At 36.7% G+C, this 18,667-nt stretch overlaps 1 protein-coding gene across 32 annotated transcripts in view; it reads right to left on the reverse strand.

The window, feature by feature from the left end:
- Nucleotides 1–1,837: 1,837 nt before the first annotated feature.
- LOC139134737 (cadherin EGF LAG seven-pass G-type receptor 2-like) overlaps nt 1,838–18,667 on the reverse strand; it is a 102,555-nt gene continuing 85,725 nt past the window's right edge. The window contains exons 18-36 of one of the 32 annotated variants that reach the window (XM_070701741.1): nt 17,914–18,084; nt 17,428–17,560; nt 16,908–17,111; nt 16,301–16,539; nt 15,938–16,004; nt 15,696–15,775; nt 14,411–14,579; nt 14,055–14,144; nt 13,811–13,886; nt 12,082–12,129; nt 11,552–11,596; nt 11,185–11,229; nt 10,204–10,353; nt 9,879–9,932; nt 8,180–8,242; nt 7,677–7,697; nt 5,617–5,880; nt 4,732–4,990; nt 1,838–4,040 (exon numbers count right to left, since the gene is read on the reverse strand). In XM_070701741.1, the coding sequence (XP_070557842.1) occupies nt 4,013–4,040; nt 4,732–4,990; nt 5,617–5,880; nt 7,677–7,697; nt 8,180–8,242; nt 9,879–9,932; nt 10,204–10,353; nt 11,185–11,229; nt 11,552–11,596; nt 12,082–12,129; nt 13,811–13,886; nt 14,055–14,144; nt 14,411–14,579; nt 15,696–15,775; nt 15,938–16,004; nt 16,301–16,539; nt 16,908–17,111; nt 17,428–17,560; nt 17,914–18,084 (2,206 nt within the window). In that variant the 3' untranslated portion in view covers nt 1,838–4,012. Of the gene's footprint in view, nt 4,041–4,731; nt 4,991–5,616; nt 5,881–7,676; nt 7,698–8,179; nt 8,243–9,878; nt 9,933–10,203; nt 10,354–11,184; nt 11,230–11,551; nt 11,597–12,081; nt 12,130–13,693; nt 13,887–14,054; nt 14,145–14,410; nt 14,580–15,695; nt 15,776–15,937; nt 16,005–16,300; nt 16,540–16,907; nt 17,112–17,427; nt 17,561–17,913; nt 18,085–18,667 lie in introns of all 32 variants that reach the window. The other 31 variants (XM_070701725.1, XM_070701724.1, XM_070701747.1 and 28 more) reach the window with 31 other exon arrangements.

Below are 18,667 nucleotides of genomic sequence, written 5' to 3' on the forward strand. Positions count from 1 at the left end.
ATGATTTCATGCCAGCATTTCAATCTACTTGTATGGTATAGAAACAATGAACCATCTAAGCAACAGGTGTACCATTCAGTGACTCATCCATTCCATGTACTGTTTATTGTGAATGAGTTCAAATCTTGGAAAGAGTTTTTCGCTGCACTTGTTCACTTGTTATGAAATAGAAATGAAATGTCTCAGACTCTGGCTTGCCGCACTACTGATATTTCCTATCATGCCAGCTCTGCTTGATTTCAACAGCGCCCCCACTGGCAAGTATGAGAATTTCTTTCCTCACTATTATAACAACTTCTAGTGTATGACCTGCAAATGACATTTTCGATTTTAGACGGCATTTCCTCAAAACATAGGAAAAAGTTGATCATTTCATATCCATTTTGAGTTTCTAAACCCCAGTAATGCTAAGGAAATGGTCTCCTCCAGAGGGACTGTGCCTCCATGGTCGTTTGTGAGCCGTCCTGTGTAAATCATGTGCACATCTTTGTCAACTGAAACTTATGCAGAGAAAGGAGGGTTGCTCTCCTGGTGTGATACAACATTTACCAGTGCCAAATAAAAGTACAGTTGAATTTGTATACCATAGATTGCTTAATATGACCAAACCATGCAAATTATGCTTTCAAGAAGCAACAACACAGTATGTCATAGAAATGAAAATTCTCTAATGAGGTGTTCTAAAACAAAACATGCTATTCCTTGATCATTGTGATGTCTCTAAATCCAGGTATCTGATTGCTGTTTTAAGTTGCCTTCAATAGTTTTGGCAGTCTTATGTATAAAGCCCATTTGATGTGAAAGGCTAGACTTGGTTCAAGTCGGTGAATTAAAAAAATTCATTTAAAATAGTTTCTCTTGTGTCTCTCCTATTTCGTACAAACCTATTCGGATTTTGGAAGCCCATGCGAGGTTTTCCCAGCCATTGAATGCATTACCTTTGAGTCTGCGCAGTGTAGTGAGTTAGTTTCTGCCGGATTCCGGTTGAAACTCCCCTGTATAGCGTTCACCCCAACTCATAGCGTCCACTCCACTCACGCGCGCGTTTCACATGAAAGCAAAATACAAATCATTGCGTTCACTCCACTCAAACATTCACAAATCAGGTGAAAGGTGAACGATGTTGAGAAAGTAAGAAATGGAGGTAGATCCCAAAAGTTTTTCTTTAGTCTTGACAACACGAAAACCATTTGTAGTCTAATGGGCACTTTGTTTATTAAATCTCAAGAAACCCTGCCCTTCAACAATTTGGGGTTTGTACTTAACCTTTACATTATAAAGGGTTTCCTACGCTGTGATTGGCAATAATAGTGTGGGTCAAAGGTTATATATGCCCAGTCAAGCATCGGTCACACTCACAATTTGCCTTTATTACAATTTTTCCCTTTCACCACAAACCTAAGTTTTTTCAAAGTTTGAATTTCTCTGATGGGAAATTGGGGTAACGTTTTGCAGATATTGTTTGGAGATTTCTGTACCTGGTTATTGAAGGTTCCATTAGCTGTATTTTCAGTATACTTTAAAATGTTTTTCTACTTGTATTCAGTCTTTTTCTGGTTTCAAATTAAATGCGTAGTGTTCAATTATCCAACACAGCCTGTATGCGTGCAATGAAGTGTTATTATTGACTACTGAAGTTAAGCCTACGCCACACTCATTTTTGAACCATATCATTGCACAGTTTGTTTTCAAGGCTAATACTGTGCATCAATGGACTCTAGGGAAAAAAAGAAGAAATGTACTTGCTTTATGGGGCAAAATTAATGAACAATTTATGTTCTCGAATATTCACAGCCATTATTTTGTCGTTTTAAATATCAGGACGAATGAGCCAAGGTTATTTATTTTCGTCAAGGTGACATTTTAATAATAAAAGCCATCCATCTTGCTTCAAAATGAAATATATTACAAGCTTCTTGAATGGTCAACTGACTCAAAAAGATACACATGAAATTCTTGGGAAAAAAATTTACTATACACAATGACCCATCGGACAAAAGTACAACACTTATTAATTAACATTCTGATCGCCTATATCACAAAAATTAGCTACACTAATCGAAAAAGCAGTTCTAACATTTTTACCCTTCAGACAGAATCAAATTCCAGAAGATTCCTGACAGTTAATTCAATATTTTACATGAAAAGAAAATTCAGCCAAGGCCCTTGTAGGTACAGAGCACAGATGGCTTTGTAAAATGGCGACAGGTTTGTTTTCTTTTGCACTTGTACAACACAATAATTATTGGAAACTTCTGAGAGTTACTCTAACAAATGCCAGACAAATTGTTACTTATTATAAACATCTAACAAAACACTGTCATGTCTACAAGTTCACAACTTTTGGACACTGACTGTTCAAATTTGATCAGCTACACAATAGGATAAAAATTCCGTTAAAATTCAAGTACTTTACACAGTGGGCATAGTTCACAGAATAAACATTGACAATATTCTTCAGTAACTTTCCACATTCATCGTACGACCAGTGAAAATTGTTCATGAAAATCTGTTTTTTTCTCCTAAAAGTTTCTTGACACCAGAAATAAACTGAGCCATAACTTCACTGGGCATGCTCAGATTACTGGCTGTGTCCTTTGCTGTGGATTCAGATTCAGACTCAAATACAAGTCTTCTGAACCAATACATTAATTTTTTTTGAAAGTCATACATACACTACTACCTGAGCTAAGAAGAAGGAATTTTATAAATACAAAGCTGACATTACAATACTTGTTTTCCACTGGTTGGCAAGGAGATAGCCACAGAACGTTGATAGAAAACTACAGAAATGTTGTCACACTTGACGAGCAACGCAATCTTACGCACTGGCTGATGTGACATTGACATCTACAGTATTCCTATGAACAGCATTATTTTTCTGCCAATGCTGGGTTAGCCACATATACATATACAAAAATTCATAGCTCAAAAAAATTCCTGTTCATGATTCTCTTTAAATTACTGTTCAGTTACGTCTCATTTTTAAGAATTGGTCGTTTGTCAAATTTGTCGATAGGCATAATTTTAAGACATGGTTCTTGTGTTATAACATTTTCAGTCCTAAATCAGTCATGTTCAATACCCATTGGTATAAAAATACCCTTTTTGAAAGGGAGACTAAAAGATCAAAGTAGAAATTGCAAAATGTAATTTGCTTGGTCACTTGGTTTTAATTCTTTATTGTTCCCTCATCCCTTAGAAACATTACTGTCAATTTGTTGGTCACCCATATTAAATGTCATCCAAAGGTCTCTCAAAATTTGGGAAAAAATAAACAAACTTGCAGCCTTGCTTTTTAATGACAATGGAAAACAGAAATGATACAAAATATAAAAAAAATCTACAATATATTAATAATAAAAATCTCTTGAGTTAAGGTCTGTAATGGCTAGAACAACAGAAACAAGATGGCTGCCACACAACGAGACCTTTGACCTCCTCTTTTGATTGGTTAGACCCTTCCTTGTACTTGCTACAATGCAAACTTAGAGAAATGAAATCATGGAAGACTTGTCAGGCAGTATGAATTGATTATCAGGCAAGGCTTGGGTTGTCATCTTCCATTTGCTGCAAGTTTCATATTGACATTGATTATAACGTCCTCACCAAAGACTCTTGTGAGCGTTTGACACAAACATCAAAATTGGGAGTAGAACATTTTACAAGAGACAGGTGTTATGAACATGTCCTCCAGAAACTGCAGATTGAGTTGAGCAATGAAGAGTTGAGGTGCTCCTTGTTTTCAGCACCACCAGCTATCAAGCAGTGGAGTTAACAAAACCCAGCAGTCGAAGACAATTATACTTCTTTCGCATATTTTAATCGTGCATAGGAAACTAAAATATTATTGACGGAGCAAGTCCTGTAAGAACAACATATCTCCAGAGTTGACTGGTTTTGCAATATGTACAAAGAGACTGATTTGAGCTTCTTTTTTATCTTTTTCGTGTTTGCAATGTCCATCTTGTTTCTAGTTGTTTATGCTGGCTCTGTAATCTCCGACTGTTCCTCAAACTGATGTCTCATTGCTGCTGTTTCTGCAAAGAAAAATGTAAGTTATATTATACAAAAACTAGTTACACCTCTAAAATAGTGTGTGTGCATCTGTGTGTTTGTAAAAATGTATCCTTTACTCCAGTTCTGTAAGAGAGCCCTCCATTGCTGAATTTTTGAGTGTTTCACACCGACAAGGGACATGAAAGATGTAAGTTCCCCAGGTGTTTTCTAGGTGTACAACAGATCTCATAAATGCAGTTATATCAACTACCATTTACTTAATGCCTTTCTACAAGGGAAATCCTGATTAAATTGACTGTCACTGGCTGCATTTTGGTGTAATGTAAGATGTTATTGGTATCGCAGGACATGCTAACTCTTTTTGCAACATCTACCACACTTCTGTTTGTCCTTTATCTCACTATAAATGATTTAACGATGCAATACAACTACATCATTTTGCTATACTTACTCATGAATAATTATACATAAGGTGACTACTGCCATGTTTTAAGGATACTTGGTAAAAGTAAAATCATTTGTTATACAGCAATGCAAAGAAAAGCTATGCTGGTTTCTAAACATGGATTTGTATTACCCTATGTTCAAAATTCAGGATTTTGCCTTTTATATTGCTGTTGAACTATGTTGAACAATTGCTGTTGAATAGTGTCATGTAGAACTTGATCAACATAGGGTTGGAGGCATGTGAAGAATTGCTACTTGACTTACTCTGAGTCTGAAAGATTTCCATTTGGTCTCAAAACTTGAACTGCTATCCTGTCAGAGCCTGGCACTGACGGGGGTACTTTGGACAGATTAGATGATTGAGGGATACTAGTACTGCTTGACGCTAGCGATGACTGACTCCGAAGGGGCACGCTGTTGTTGTGAAGGTCATCGTAACTAGGAGGTTGGCAATTTTCCTGTAAACTGTCCACCCTCTCCGGGATAGGAAGCGGAATGATGTTTCTATTACTACCATTAACTGCTGGTAGAAGGGGAGAAGAGAAGATGATGTAATCTGTTTAAGCACCAGAGTTCACTAGAAGTTCTTGCTAAGAAAACGAAGGTGACAATTAATGGCATGCAATCAGTTCTAGTAGGCAGACTAAGAAATATAATTTAAGCAGCAGCTGTTGATGATTTACTGTTCATTTTTCTTCTATAAAATAATGTTCTGTCATTTTCAGTTACCGAGCTTTCATTGCTGACCAAATAAGCATGTCTCTAATCATGATATGAAAGAGTTTGAGCTACAACACTAGCATGGAAATAAGAGTGCTGAGTCACCTTACACACAGTTTGCTATGAGAAGAGTTGCACTCTCATCAATTTTAAACATCGTTTATTTTAAATCATAACAAAATTGAACAACAATAAAATGCCAGTCTGGTGTGGACACTTATAAAATTCTACTCTTGACCATTATGGGTAAACAGATCAAAGCAAATGCAGAGAAGAGGGAGCTATAGTTTGAGAAGAGGGTGGTGGATATCATCCTTACGTATTCCACTTTCTCTGAATCCATCTCTTTACTCTGACTCACTATTTCAACTGACAGTCTTCCATTTATCCATTGGGTAAGACTGTATGAAAACAATTTCTGAATCTTACCTTCTCTAGTTGGTGCTGATGCACTTGATAAATTACTACTTGATAAATTAGTGGCTGATGTATTTGTATTTGTTCTGTAAGTTCTGTTTAAATCATTTAATTCCCTCGACCCCTTTTCACCGTTGATTTCTTTGCCCGTAACTTTTAATATCCCCGGTCGAACTTTGGGCTTTTTGGTTTCGCTCTCGCTGGCCGAGGTAGAAAACGGTTCTCCGGGCCATCGGCTTTTCGGAGTGTGGTTTTCTACTGGTGTAGCATTCACCCCTGACGGAGGAAAAAGAAAAAAGTACATTACACAAAAGAAATCTGATAAGCTGTCTGAGATAGCAGACAACTGAACAAACTGTGTACATCTGGACAGTTACTCATAGAAAGTTCACAAATATTGCCAAAACAGTTTCTCTCTTCAAGCTCCTGTTTGTGCCATTAAAGTAAATGAGCACATTTAATTACATACTATTGGTTGTTCAATCAGAATTTTCTATTTGAGAATGTTAAATCAGTATTTCAATCTGATAATTTATTTACAAGATAAATCTAATTCATTTGACAATTCATTAGTGGATGAGTAATATGGCACTTTGACCTGTAAACTTCGACACATAACTTCTCGAGTTCTATTTACTAAGTAACCACAAAAAGTTAAACACACTGTGCATTATTACTACATTCCAGTGAATTTTTTTATTTAGCCACTGTGCAACACATATTGTTTAGCAGCTTTTGACACCAGAGATTCATTTCAAATGGACTTAGATTTCCTTTTTCCTTCAGATTTGTTGGACAATCTGTCATGTATTGGCTGAATTCAGTGGTCAAAAGAAAACGTTCATTATTGAAAATCAAAAATAACATGGGTATATGGAGATGATAAACAGAGAGTTATGATAAATTCAAGTCCAAAATGAAACCATGGTGACTGGTGGCTGCTCTTGTTCAAACACTGCAGAATCTGTGTCCCAATTACACAAGCTGTACCATAGCTGGTACTCCGTCCTGTGAATATCTGAAATGGTTCAGACCATTCTTTTAGCAGTGATGGCATAGTTTATATCACATTTTGTTGGGCATGGAAAGTATTTGTGGAAACAATTTGTTTACAGTCAAAACTGGCAGAACGGCATTGCTACAACATGGAGGAAAGCTATGAATGTTGCAAGAGGGTGATGAAGCAGAGACGCAAAGCAGATATGTGGAAAACAAAAGCTTGAAATGGGGAAGTCATGTCTGCAAAGCTGTTGAGTTGACTTTGTGTGACAGCAAATGAAAATTCCATTGTCTTTGAGAGATATGCTGACATTTTTGAACTGAAAACTATTGTCACCAGAAGATATCATCAGTTTGGGAGACGGAAGTAAACTGAAAATGGCATATTGGTATAATTTTCACCACACACTTCTGTTTTCCATTTACTGATAACATTTCCACATCACTGGCTTGGGACACAGTAATTCTGTATGAACTTTGCAATTATGGTAGATTAAAACAAAAACAACAAATATTTATCATTTACAATATTACTCACTTTTAAAATGAAACAAAATCACATATATTAGAAATTACAGGCAACAACAACACAACAATTTTTTGGGGAGAAGGAAAGAACTGACTGACACTTGAAACGAGGCAACGGTGACCTTAAATTTCTTTTCAACTGAGCTGTTATAGAGTAGTACATAAAAACATCATGTCAGGAGATAATGTTGTACTGAACTGGTTTCTGTTCCCTTAAAAAAATCAACAAGTATCTGTCAACCAAAAAAATCATCTTTTGTTGATTTACTTGCCCACATTCAATTTTTCCAAAATAGTGGTATTGTTTCTGCAAAACTTTTGCACTTAAGTCCACTTAAGGATTGACACAAATAAGTAAACTGCTACAAAGAGAAACAGGACTTCAAAAATGTATTCATACGTTTGGGGAAGGGAAGCTAAGAGGAAGAGAATAGTTGGCAGGGGGTATGTTACAAATGAAATCTAGGTATCACAGGGGAATACACGATACAAGACATGGTCACTGACACAGAGAACATCAAAAGGAAGTCAGGTGACAGTCTTACCAGGGTTGAAATTCCAGTCAACTGTTTAGAGAAGAAAGGCAGAGATTTTTACATGAAAGAAATGAAATGGACGGTGTGAGATGACAGAATACCAAATGGCAGAATCAACAATTTTGGTGTCGTAGGGGGGTTTTTGTTAGCTTTCAGCAGCAGTGAGTTGATTATTTTAAGTTAGCTCTCATTGTATTATTTAAATAGAACCTTCTCACCCTCAAATCTCAGTAGAATGAAACTGACCAATGAAAGATGGACGAGAGGCAGGAGTTCTACCAATCACGAGAGTTTGGAGGTGAGAAGATTCTGTTAATGCTGTTGTTATGGGAACAGCATAGCAAAACGCATAGCATTTATTTATTTACTAACATTTATTGAACATTAATAATTTTAGTGTTTTAATATTTTCATGCGGATTTTAAAATTATTGGTGTTTTGGTGCAAAAAAGAGACAAGTAGTGAGGTTTTATACATATAGAAGTAGTACAAAAAAGGGGATTTTTAAACACCTGTACTGGTATGGGTAAGCCAGGGAGGGTGAGCTTGATTCTTACCAGACCCATAATACCATTCTGAACCATAGAAAAAAAGATGGTTGCAAAGGGGAAAAAAAGATGGAATGTCAGTTAGAATGAGTTGGGCTGAAAATAAAATGGCATTATGACTTCTGAATTGGTATGCAGTACTAGTGATTGTTGTCTAGATATGGTTTTGTTCTTGTTAGACAAATTACTGGTTTTGTTCATGTTAGACAAACTAGTTATAAACGCTACTTGACGGTTAAATTATTTGGGGTTGGGTTGCGTAAGCGCAGAGGAAATAAATCATTTGTCTTTGAACTTTTCTCAGATCTACAGTCAGCACTGTCTCTCAGTTCAACTCCTCTTAAAGAATGAGAAACTGCTGACAGTCTAATAGAATAGACACCATGGAAACTCATGCAAAATGGTGGCGGAAGATTTTGGTCAGAATGAATTTTCAACCCCCCGAAAGTGAAACGCCATTCAATATAGGTGATGAGCCATCAACAATAAAATCTAATGCACGCAAATTCTTTCATTGAAGGTGTCGGGAGACCAACACATCATTCCTCCTCAAAGGCAAAAGTCAACATGACACATACAATTATAGATGATAACGGTCCATATCAAAATGAAGAAATAACATTTTGCGTGCTTTAGTTTCTATTTGTGATGGCTTCTAGCCCTAAATAGCTAAAAGGCTGCCCTCAATGGTTGGATCAGAAAAGACAAGCTGGGGTTAATATGGACACTACGAAATCCTACCATGAATAAAGATATTACTGGACTGTGGATCATAGGGAAAACAAGGGACTTAAATATTTCTTATTTTACCTTAAAACTTGAAAAATTCTCTCATTTAATCAATACTTGTTCTAACAAATCATGCATTGTTCACTACGGGTTTTTAAAAATGCTACTCCTAAAAAGTTACAATGGACGACAATAACATGCAGAGAGTGCATGGTAATGTGATGTATGTAAAGTGCTTGCTTCCAAAATGAAAGCTTCTTGACCAGCATTCTTCCATAACCTTCTTGAGCTGAATTGCTTTTTTTATCAAAGTTTAATTGTCCAATCTATTCTGTACTGATGCTCTGTCAAAATGATTTCAGGATAGTTTTAATTGTTTGCGGCCAAACTTGTCTTAATTAGTTGTGCATTCAATCTTTCGTTTGCGTATTTGCTCTTCCATGCAATAGGTGAAAATCATCCCCAAAACTGCAATCACAAATCCTAACATGAGTCATAGGACACCTTGGAAACACCTGAAAAATACTTTGCTATTTCTTTGTTATGATAGTCATGAAATTAGCGTGGTGAAACTAAGGACCCCTTAAGATAATACTGAATAGTAAAATTACTGTGTGGGCACAGTTTTGCTCAAACTGGCAACACAATATATAACGTTTTCACCTTCAACGTTTTCTTCACTGCAAACTTTCAAGTCACTTTTAATGCTGTATTGATGAGAATTTTAGTTCGCCAATTACATGATTGTACTGTGTAAGACATAATGGAATGAGTTTGCAGGGGACAAATTATGGTTTTGTGAGAAGTCGCATTTTGTTATTTGTGGATGGAATTGCATTCTGAAGGAATTAGTGAGTAAGACCGAGTCTTGATGGTAGGGCGTCTTGATGGTAGGGCATCTATGGATGAAATGAAGAATGGAGCTGGTGCATACCTTTGGGTGTACTGTGCATTGTAGGGTGTACATTATGTACTGCATTAAGTCGCTCTGAGGAGGCAAACCAGAGAAATGCATGCCGTTAGTTGTGAGATTGATGAAAAACTCACAAGTTCTAATATGCATTGATCCTTGTTAAGTAGGGTACACACTTCAGTCTTTGAGTTATACTGCAAGGACAATGGTCTCACTACCATACTGGAGTGGAATTATTCATTGCAGTCAGGCACCGAAACAAAGGAAATTGGTTAATTGCTAATTGATGATCAGGCAGTTTTTCTTAAAAAGTACTACAGCATGGCGTCTCGTAGACATCACTTACCATTAGATTTATTTGGCATTTTCTGCCAGTCCCGCCTCTTGCCACCTCCCCCTTCATCTTCCTCATCAGATGAATGTGATGAAGCAAGCGACATGTTGTCTTGCTCCCGTCCCACTGAAAGATCACTCTCCGAGTCTGACTCGTGAGTGCCTGGATTGAAAGATAAAAATTAAGAAGAACACAAGAGATTTGGTTAAAACATCTTTTGAAACAATCCTGCTCATCAGAGGTACCTCAGGTAGCACAACTTGTATTTTGCTATTAGTTAAAGTAGAGTGAGAAAGGACAGACAAGTCTTCAGTACAACAGTAAACCTACTTGTAAGGGACTCTGCACAAAGTTTTCCTTCCTACCTATGTGAGAATGGAACAGCCCCAAATGTTACATGTCTATCTACTATGGCTGCTTTAGATGTATTAACTGACGGGGGTTGTGAGAAGATAGAGGCATTGGGAGATGTGAAACAAACCATGCATGAATGGAAATGAACTATGATTGCAAGCACATAAGCAAGATTATGAAATACATAGAGAAGAAACTGAACAGTTCATACAGCTATGAATGACCGAGACACTGCGATTTCGTGTATGATGCACCTCAAAAGACACGAAAACTCTTTTGCTTCCAGAGAATTTCTCTTTTTCAATTGGAACAGAATTCTGCAAAACTTTTAAACAATATTTTATCATATTGTAAAGATGATTTTTATATATTTGTGAGTTTATTTTATGTAAAGGAACAACAAAAATACTTATCAAATGGAACAAAAATGAAAACAAATGAGAACTTGACACATAATAGCAAGATTTCTTTACACTTAAGAGTTTCTTTGTTTGAATGAGAACGGAAATGCACTGCAGGAAGAAACCAAACATTGCAAGAAAGATTTTAAGAAAAAGATATTTTCTGAATTCAGTTAGGATTTATTTTAGAGAAAGGTGCATCCTACAATGAGAGTTGAATGAGATGGCAAACCCTTACCCCTTTTGCTACCACCACTGCCAACTTTATTAGCATAATACCAGGCTGTAAAGAAATTGCCGAAAGATTCGGAGGGAGAAAATGCACTGTTAGCGGAGAGACCTTTTGTAAACCTGCTACTACTAGACAGGAGAAGAAAAACAGAAAAGGATGAAGAGATAAAAAGAACAGAAAGAAAAAAGATGTGTGTCTGGTTCTTTTGCAAAATATGTGTGATAAAAAAGACTGGAAATCTGGTGTGGTTGCGTCAGGATGTGATTGCACCAATGCTGAAACTGTAAAGAAATGTTATGCAACATGAAACGCTCTCATCAATTCTGACAGAGGATTGGGAGAAATATTTCATTGGTTGGAGACACATACTTACCTAACAAACGGACATTCTTTGGATCTGCCTCTCCAGTGTCTGGATCTGTGGTGAGAGTAGACAAAATGGCACAAAAACCATGAAAATGAAACCAAACAGAAGCTGTTGCCATGTCAACAACTGTTCTCCACATTCAAGAAACATGTCAAACAGTATCAGACAAACTTGAGATGTACGAATGTTCTGGATGAGGGTGTGATGTACTGTGTGTTACATGGCTGGCTGTGTTCTTTGCCAGGTTAAGTGGCTCTAGAGGGGTGCACTTTTACCATTTTTTTAAATTTCAAGGTGGACAGGAAAACCATTAATACGCAAGCTGAGTCACATCTATGGTTACGTAGCAGTTGATCAATTCTAGAGGAATGTGGTAGAGCCGAGCTGGACATACTACAGTACACAAATAATAACGATAATCATAAACAAAAGGGTGCGGAAACTCTACAAGCATATGTGTTTTTTTTTTTTCAGTTGAACATCTATGGTAAGTGGTAGTAGTATAGAGGAGGCTAAATCTAGTAACAGGTGCATACCATCAGGTTTAGGCTTGAGATTATGGAAGTCGAAACCACGATAGGCAGCTGTAGGTAGAGATATAAACACATTGCAATTCTAGTAAGTCCAGCAGAAAATAACAGGAAAGAGTAACGATGAGAATACATCTACTGCTTAATTTATTTTTTGTAAAAAGGCACGTTATGATATAAGCGATGGTTATGAGTCAATGAGGGATTTTGGTTTTTTTTTATTTTAATCGCTTGTGGATATTTAGGATGGCACCCTAATGAAGCAGACTAATATGTAGTTTGAATATGATTGTAATGGAGGATGAAGGGTGCCATCAATGGGTTGAGATCAACACAGACATGCTTGGCAAATTAAAGAATTGACAGAGCACAGAAATCGTCTTCATTCCCTCCTGAATGCTAGTAATTTTTCCTCATGTCAACACGTAAAGTGCAGTGGAAAATTTGACCGTACCAAAGATGTCAAACAGTTAAAGCTTTGCTAATCCTACAGAATATACTTGAAACTTTATTTTTTTGCAGCTTAGTTGAAAATATATGCCCCATCTAAAGATTTTATGACAAACCCAATGTCATCCAAAAGTTCTGAGTTTTGTGTATCATAAGAAATCTCACTGTTGAATCGTTTTTTGTGTACAGCATACTCTTTTGTCGTATTTCTTTATTTGCCAAGCATTAACACTTAACAAGAAGCTTTTGACGACACATACACATCAGAGTCTGCGCAATGACAACAAAATTCAAAGTTATACATTTTGTCTTGCTGGGTTCACTACACTCTGGCATTTTTCTATTCACTTTCATAGAACTATGTAGAGATACGCACCGAGGCGACACATTGGAAGTAAACGAAAAAATCCAAAAAAACGTGAAGGAAAGGAGACACTAAAGAAGGGCTACCATGACAACACATATAAATACATACCACTTCAAAATTTTAATTTGCAGGGAGATAAAAAATACTAGAAAATTTAACTGTCTACAAAACAATAATTCTCTGTGCTTGGTCACTATAAATAACTCTTCTTTGTTTTGTGTCAAATCACTTGAATTTATATCAAACACTGCATTTCTCCATTTGTTGCAAAAATTGAAAATATCTGACTTCTTTACGCTAGCCTACTATAATAGATTGAAATGATATCAAACACTGTCGTTTCCTGTTGCATACTTATTACGTAATAATGTATATTTAACATCACAGAGACCATAGTGGCTTTCATATTTCTGTTTCAAGTCACGGTGAGGATTAACATTTTGTGTCAACTGTTACCGGTAATCCAACATGCAATTATCATCTGTAAGTTTTATTAAATCTTCATTCACTACCATTTTTAATTTATCATCTACAGGTTCTGTTTCTATGTCATAGCATTTAATTCAAATACTGATATCTCAACTTGTATTGAAATTTGAATGTACGTATTAATATGTCTACTTGTATTGAAATTTGAGTACATTAATATCTCTACTTGTTTTGAAATTTGTTCTAATTTACAGCTCATCTGCATGCACACTTAGCATAGATTATGATTATGCCTACTGCATCTCATTACATGTCTGTTCTCTGATTGGCTGTCCCGCTATGTTTGTTTGTTTGTATGATATGAATACATACGTGCAGCAAACTCTGGTGCTGATGGAGGTGAGGTAGTTGATGTGCTGGTGTTGCGGATGTAGCCATCAGGACGATACAAATTACTAGTGCTAGTTTTACTAGTGGTCCTACTGCTACCTGTGGATCCCGTCGACGTCCCGATGTTGAATCTTGCCGGGGTGCCATCGCGGGATGAGTAGGCTAAAGCAGATCGCTGTTTGTCAGAAAGGAAGGAAAGACAAAATTTAACAAATGTAATAAATTTTGTATAGTTTTTCGGTTTGCAATCATTTCTTTACTACTATCAATGCTACAATTACTTCATTGAAATGAATTACTGTGTGAATTGAGGAAGATACTTGACATGCGACAAGACCCTTACCATGAATGTTGTCTCAGTTGCATAAGTTGCATCGAGAGGTCCTTTCTTTCCACGCATGCGCGCCCACTTCTGTTGCCAACCGAGGCGTACCTAAAATGAGCATGTATGAGAATTAATAGGAGCATGTGTCCTCAAATAATTCTGAGTTACAAATATTAGCAAGATACAGCTCAGAAATAAATCATACGTTGCTGTCATGTCAAGGTACTCTGCTTGTTAGTCTAGACTTGTCACAGACAGGAAATTATTACCGAGTCTGTCTCATTATTTACAGGAACGACACACAGTTGACATCACAGCAATGTTCACCCTTGACCTTTGACATGACCTCAGCAAATCAAGGAACAAAATCTCACCTGTTCATTGAACACACAGTGGAACAAGAAGATGAAGAGGCCTTGGAGGCAGTTGAAGATTGCAAAAAGATAATGGAACATGATTATGTCTCTATTTACGGCCAGAATGCCAAACACCCAGGTGGTTCCTAGTAATGGTAACAGTACCGCTGCTGCCTTCAAACCAGACCTGAAATGGAAAAACACACAACCCATGTTACACTTACTTTCTTCCAAAAAATATCTTTTTAAAATTAGTGTAGACAAAATCGATAGTTAAAACTTTTAGAAATGAAAAGGAGACAAACGTTACATTATTTATCTATCACGACAGAAACTAGCCTGCTTATTAAATTTTTGTACACCACAAAGAAGAGACAGCTATCGACCCAGGTTTGGGAACTGGGATGACAAAAGTTTGGACTGAAATTTCTTGTGAAGTTGTGGTAGACTTTACACTATTTATTTTGATGTTGAGATGCTTTGAAATAACTGCATTGATTAGAACTGTGACAGAGGTCAAAGTGTTGGGTGAAGTCATTGCCAAGTACATGGGACACAACCACAAAAAATCAGGGATTGATGATAGAGTGACAATGAAAAGACAATTATGAATGGTTGTAGTCAACTACAGTGCTCATCAAGTTATAGATCTATCACAAAGTCTTGATAAGGGAAAAGATTTCACGATTACATATTGATAGGATTAAAATCACTAGCCACAGTAGTTATAGAGTGAATTTAGAATGTTTTACTCAGAAGAACACATGCATACAAACCAAGTTTTAGAATCTATATTCACAATTTTGCACACAGTTATAAATACGACAGTTTACACCTATATACATACTGTTCTTCATTACTTAAAATAACAGATTCACAGACATGTTTTAGTTGTAGCTATTTGGGCCAAGAAGTGTGTACTACATAAATTTCACGGGGCAAAAATGATCTTTTTTTCAAGTTTCATAGAAAATGATTTCATGAACTGCCTTATTCATGCTTTACAGACAAATCATGACATGACTGGCCTCCAAACGCAAGATGGAGGTTCTACTTACGTCAATGCGCTACAGTGTTTTTGTCACAAGGAAGGAGAGAAGAGAAAATGGGAAAAGATTGAGCCAAACAAAAGGTTAGTAAAGTCAGAAGTGAGAAAAATGTAAGAGGAAAAAAAAAGAGGTGATGATGTTGCTGAAAAATTTGGTGTGTCCAACATGCATCCAGATGTGTATGGTCTTATGAATAATATCTTTAAAATGCTGTGATTGGTTGATGGAAAATACTAATTTACATAAATGCTTACTTGAGGGTGCTGAATTCAGGATCCTTGGATCTTGATTGGATGGTGGCTTTGACAGCCATGAAGAATACGATCAGATTCATCTGGAAAACAGAACATATTGTTAACGAGACATTTTATAGAAATTTTTTTAATTGCAATGTGTTGAGGTTTACAAGCGTTAGATTTTATTGATTGGTCTTAAGATTTCTAGCTTTTCTTGAATTTCAAAGGATGAAATACAGCTTTGCTGTTACAAAACTTACCCCTACAACAATCAGGACAGGCCCGGCAAAACTCCAAATCAAGTTGTCTTCAGTGGATAACCAGCAGCTGCAAACACAAACAACAAGCGGAACATTTTATTCTTTCTTCCTGTACATGTTTTCAGTTTGCATCAGGATAAATCATTATTCTATTCAATGCATGTGATGCGATAAGATGGCATATCAAATTTGCTGTTAAACTATATATCAGTGAACAACTTGTGCAAGTAGTTATGAAATTTGTCTGCGTACAAAGCTACTTTTGCATGAAGTATACCAGTCATCCATGTAATGATAAACACATGCCATAAATGCTGATTTTTGTTACTTAGATTTTATCTTTCCCACTTCAGCACTACTTACAAGTGTTCTCCACTTTGGTTGATTTGTTTGCCGTATTTGTCTTCACTGAGACCCACAGCCAGGCTGACAATCACCAGCGGCAGGCCCCAGCCAATCACGTAGTAGAATTTCATCTGTCCACGGTTGATGTTTTTGACTTCCGTCAGCATTCGGTAGAGATGCAGCCCCTCCACAAACATCCAGGCAAAGGCAGCCATGAAGAAGTAGTGTAGTGCTATGGCAACAAGTTTGCAGGCAAGCTGTGTCAAAATAACAAAGGAAATTATACATGATGTAACACTGAGTTGAGATTACTTGAAACTTATGAGGAAAAACTATTGCTGCTTATACATTTATTTTCATATCTGATTTCAAACAAAAGGTACTCCCCTTGCTTTTGTAAACATTGACAAGAAATTGGATGTAACTCACATCAGAATGGTATTTAAATGCAACCCTTGGGTAGCCAACTTTCACTAAGTCTATACACCACTAAGCAAACTGGGTATCAGAACCTACACAGATATAACATAGATGTCGCCTCAAGTAGGCAGTTGTGTTTTCTGTATCATAATAAAGTGTCATTTGCGCTTTGAAAGCTACAAAATAATTGGATTATTCTACTTACATTTATAGTGGTATCAATGCCAAGCAGGAAGACCAGCTCAGCAACGAAGAGTGAAATGACCAGGTTGATGTGGATGGTGTTGGTATTTGACCGCAAGTTTGGAAGACAGGTGAACGTGATGAGGGACAGAAGGAGAGCCAGTAGTGAGATTGAAATTCCGATGTATGTGATGAGTTGTAACGCCATCTTGTCTGTCAAGGCAACCTGAGACACAAAAATGAAAGAGAGAAAAATTTTCTGATATGTTGAAATGGGGAATTTGACACAAGCTACCTGCTACAACATTACCCTGTGTGACTAAGGACCTCTATACAGGAAAGCATGCCCAATGGGTTCAAATTGAGTACAAGAGTTTTGTGAGGAATAAATTTTTTATAATCTTGTTCATTTAATGTGGAGAAAAACAAAAAGCAACACATGATCCAGTATAGCTACATAATAAATCTGAAATCGTACATCACAAAGATTGAAAGCTGACAACAGTCTCTGTGCTCTTTGACCTTTTGCACTCTGAACTTACCGGAGTTGGGGATGCATCCATCAGCACAGCAAACTGAGTCAGGTGATTGCAGGAACATGCGATGCGATTGATGGTTTTATTGTGATATAAAAATTCACATCCCTTTGATGACCAGCCTCCACCCATAGAATTCCTGGGAGACAAGAAAGAAAACATATCATTAAGAACAGAAACAACATATCATTTGTGTTCAAAGTTCTGCTGGAAACCATCGTATTATTGAGCAACTTTTCAACTGAAATCATTAACTTTCAATAAAATTCACCATCTGCTATACCAAAACTAAATTCAGCAACTTTATTGTACATTTTTTATCACACGAACATTTGGATGGTCCACGAACAGATTTCAATAGAGATTTTCCTTTATGAATTTGGATAATATTATGTTCTGTTGAAATGTGAAATTTATCACTGAGAATTTGAACAATGCACAGCAAAAGAACACTGGTGTAAAATGCCATTTCACTGGGACTTGGAAACTTACAGATCATAGTCCCAGTACACACACTGAGGATCACTGCGGTTTTCTGATGATTCAATTTTAAAGTCGATGAGGATGGGGGTCGGCAATGGATTTGCCAGAGGTCCATCTGCCTTGCCATCATACAGGGTCAGAGAAGCCACAGCAGAGTTCAGAGCCAGCTTGTCATGAACTCTGTCAAAGAGAGAAAAAATAAAAAGTTGATTAAAGGGTGTGCTGTAAATGTTTGATATTCTCTGATGAATGTGATGAGTGACTGTGTTCACAACTGGAATGTCTAAAACAGGCCTGGAATTTCAGTGTATACATGGAAAGTCCAGGAATATAAATCAGTCTTTTGTGTCTTGCGAAAATAATAATAGACCTAAAATACTCTAGTAATTGCTGAAAAATATGTTAGAGTCTAAAATCCAGTACATTTTCAGGTACTTTGATTGCATACAGCCTATTTATGATGTTGTTCAGCAGCAATGTCACACACATATTCTAAAATTGAGTTGGACGGTTGTCTTGGACGTCTGTCATTCATTTCTGAATGAAAAGTTTCCCTATCAGAATGCCAATCTGTCTTTCACAGTCTAGATCTTCTTGGTCATTTGAGGTTCAAAGGGCCACAAAATGAGCACCTAGTTCAACGCTGTCTGTTGTAGCACATCAACCACTATGACCAGTTCAAACACCTGTATAAATTCTATCACTTACGCAATCATGTACTTTTGACTTTTGATGATCTTAGACAAAAATAATAACACCAATA

This window comes from Ptychodera flava, chromosome 6 (assembly GCF_041260155.1).
Source record: "Ptychodera flava strain L36383 chromosome 6, AS_Pfla_20210202, whole genome shotgun sequence".
NCBI classification, from domain to species: domain Eukaryota; kingdom Metazoa; phylum Hemichordata; class Enteropneusta; family Ptychoderidae; genus Ptychodera; species Ptychodera flava.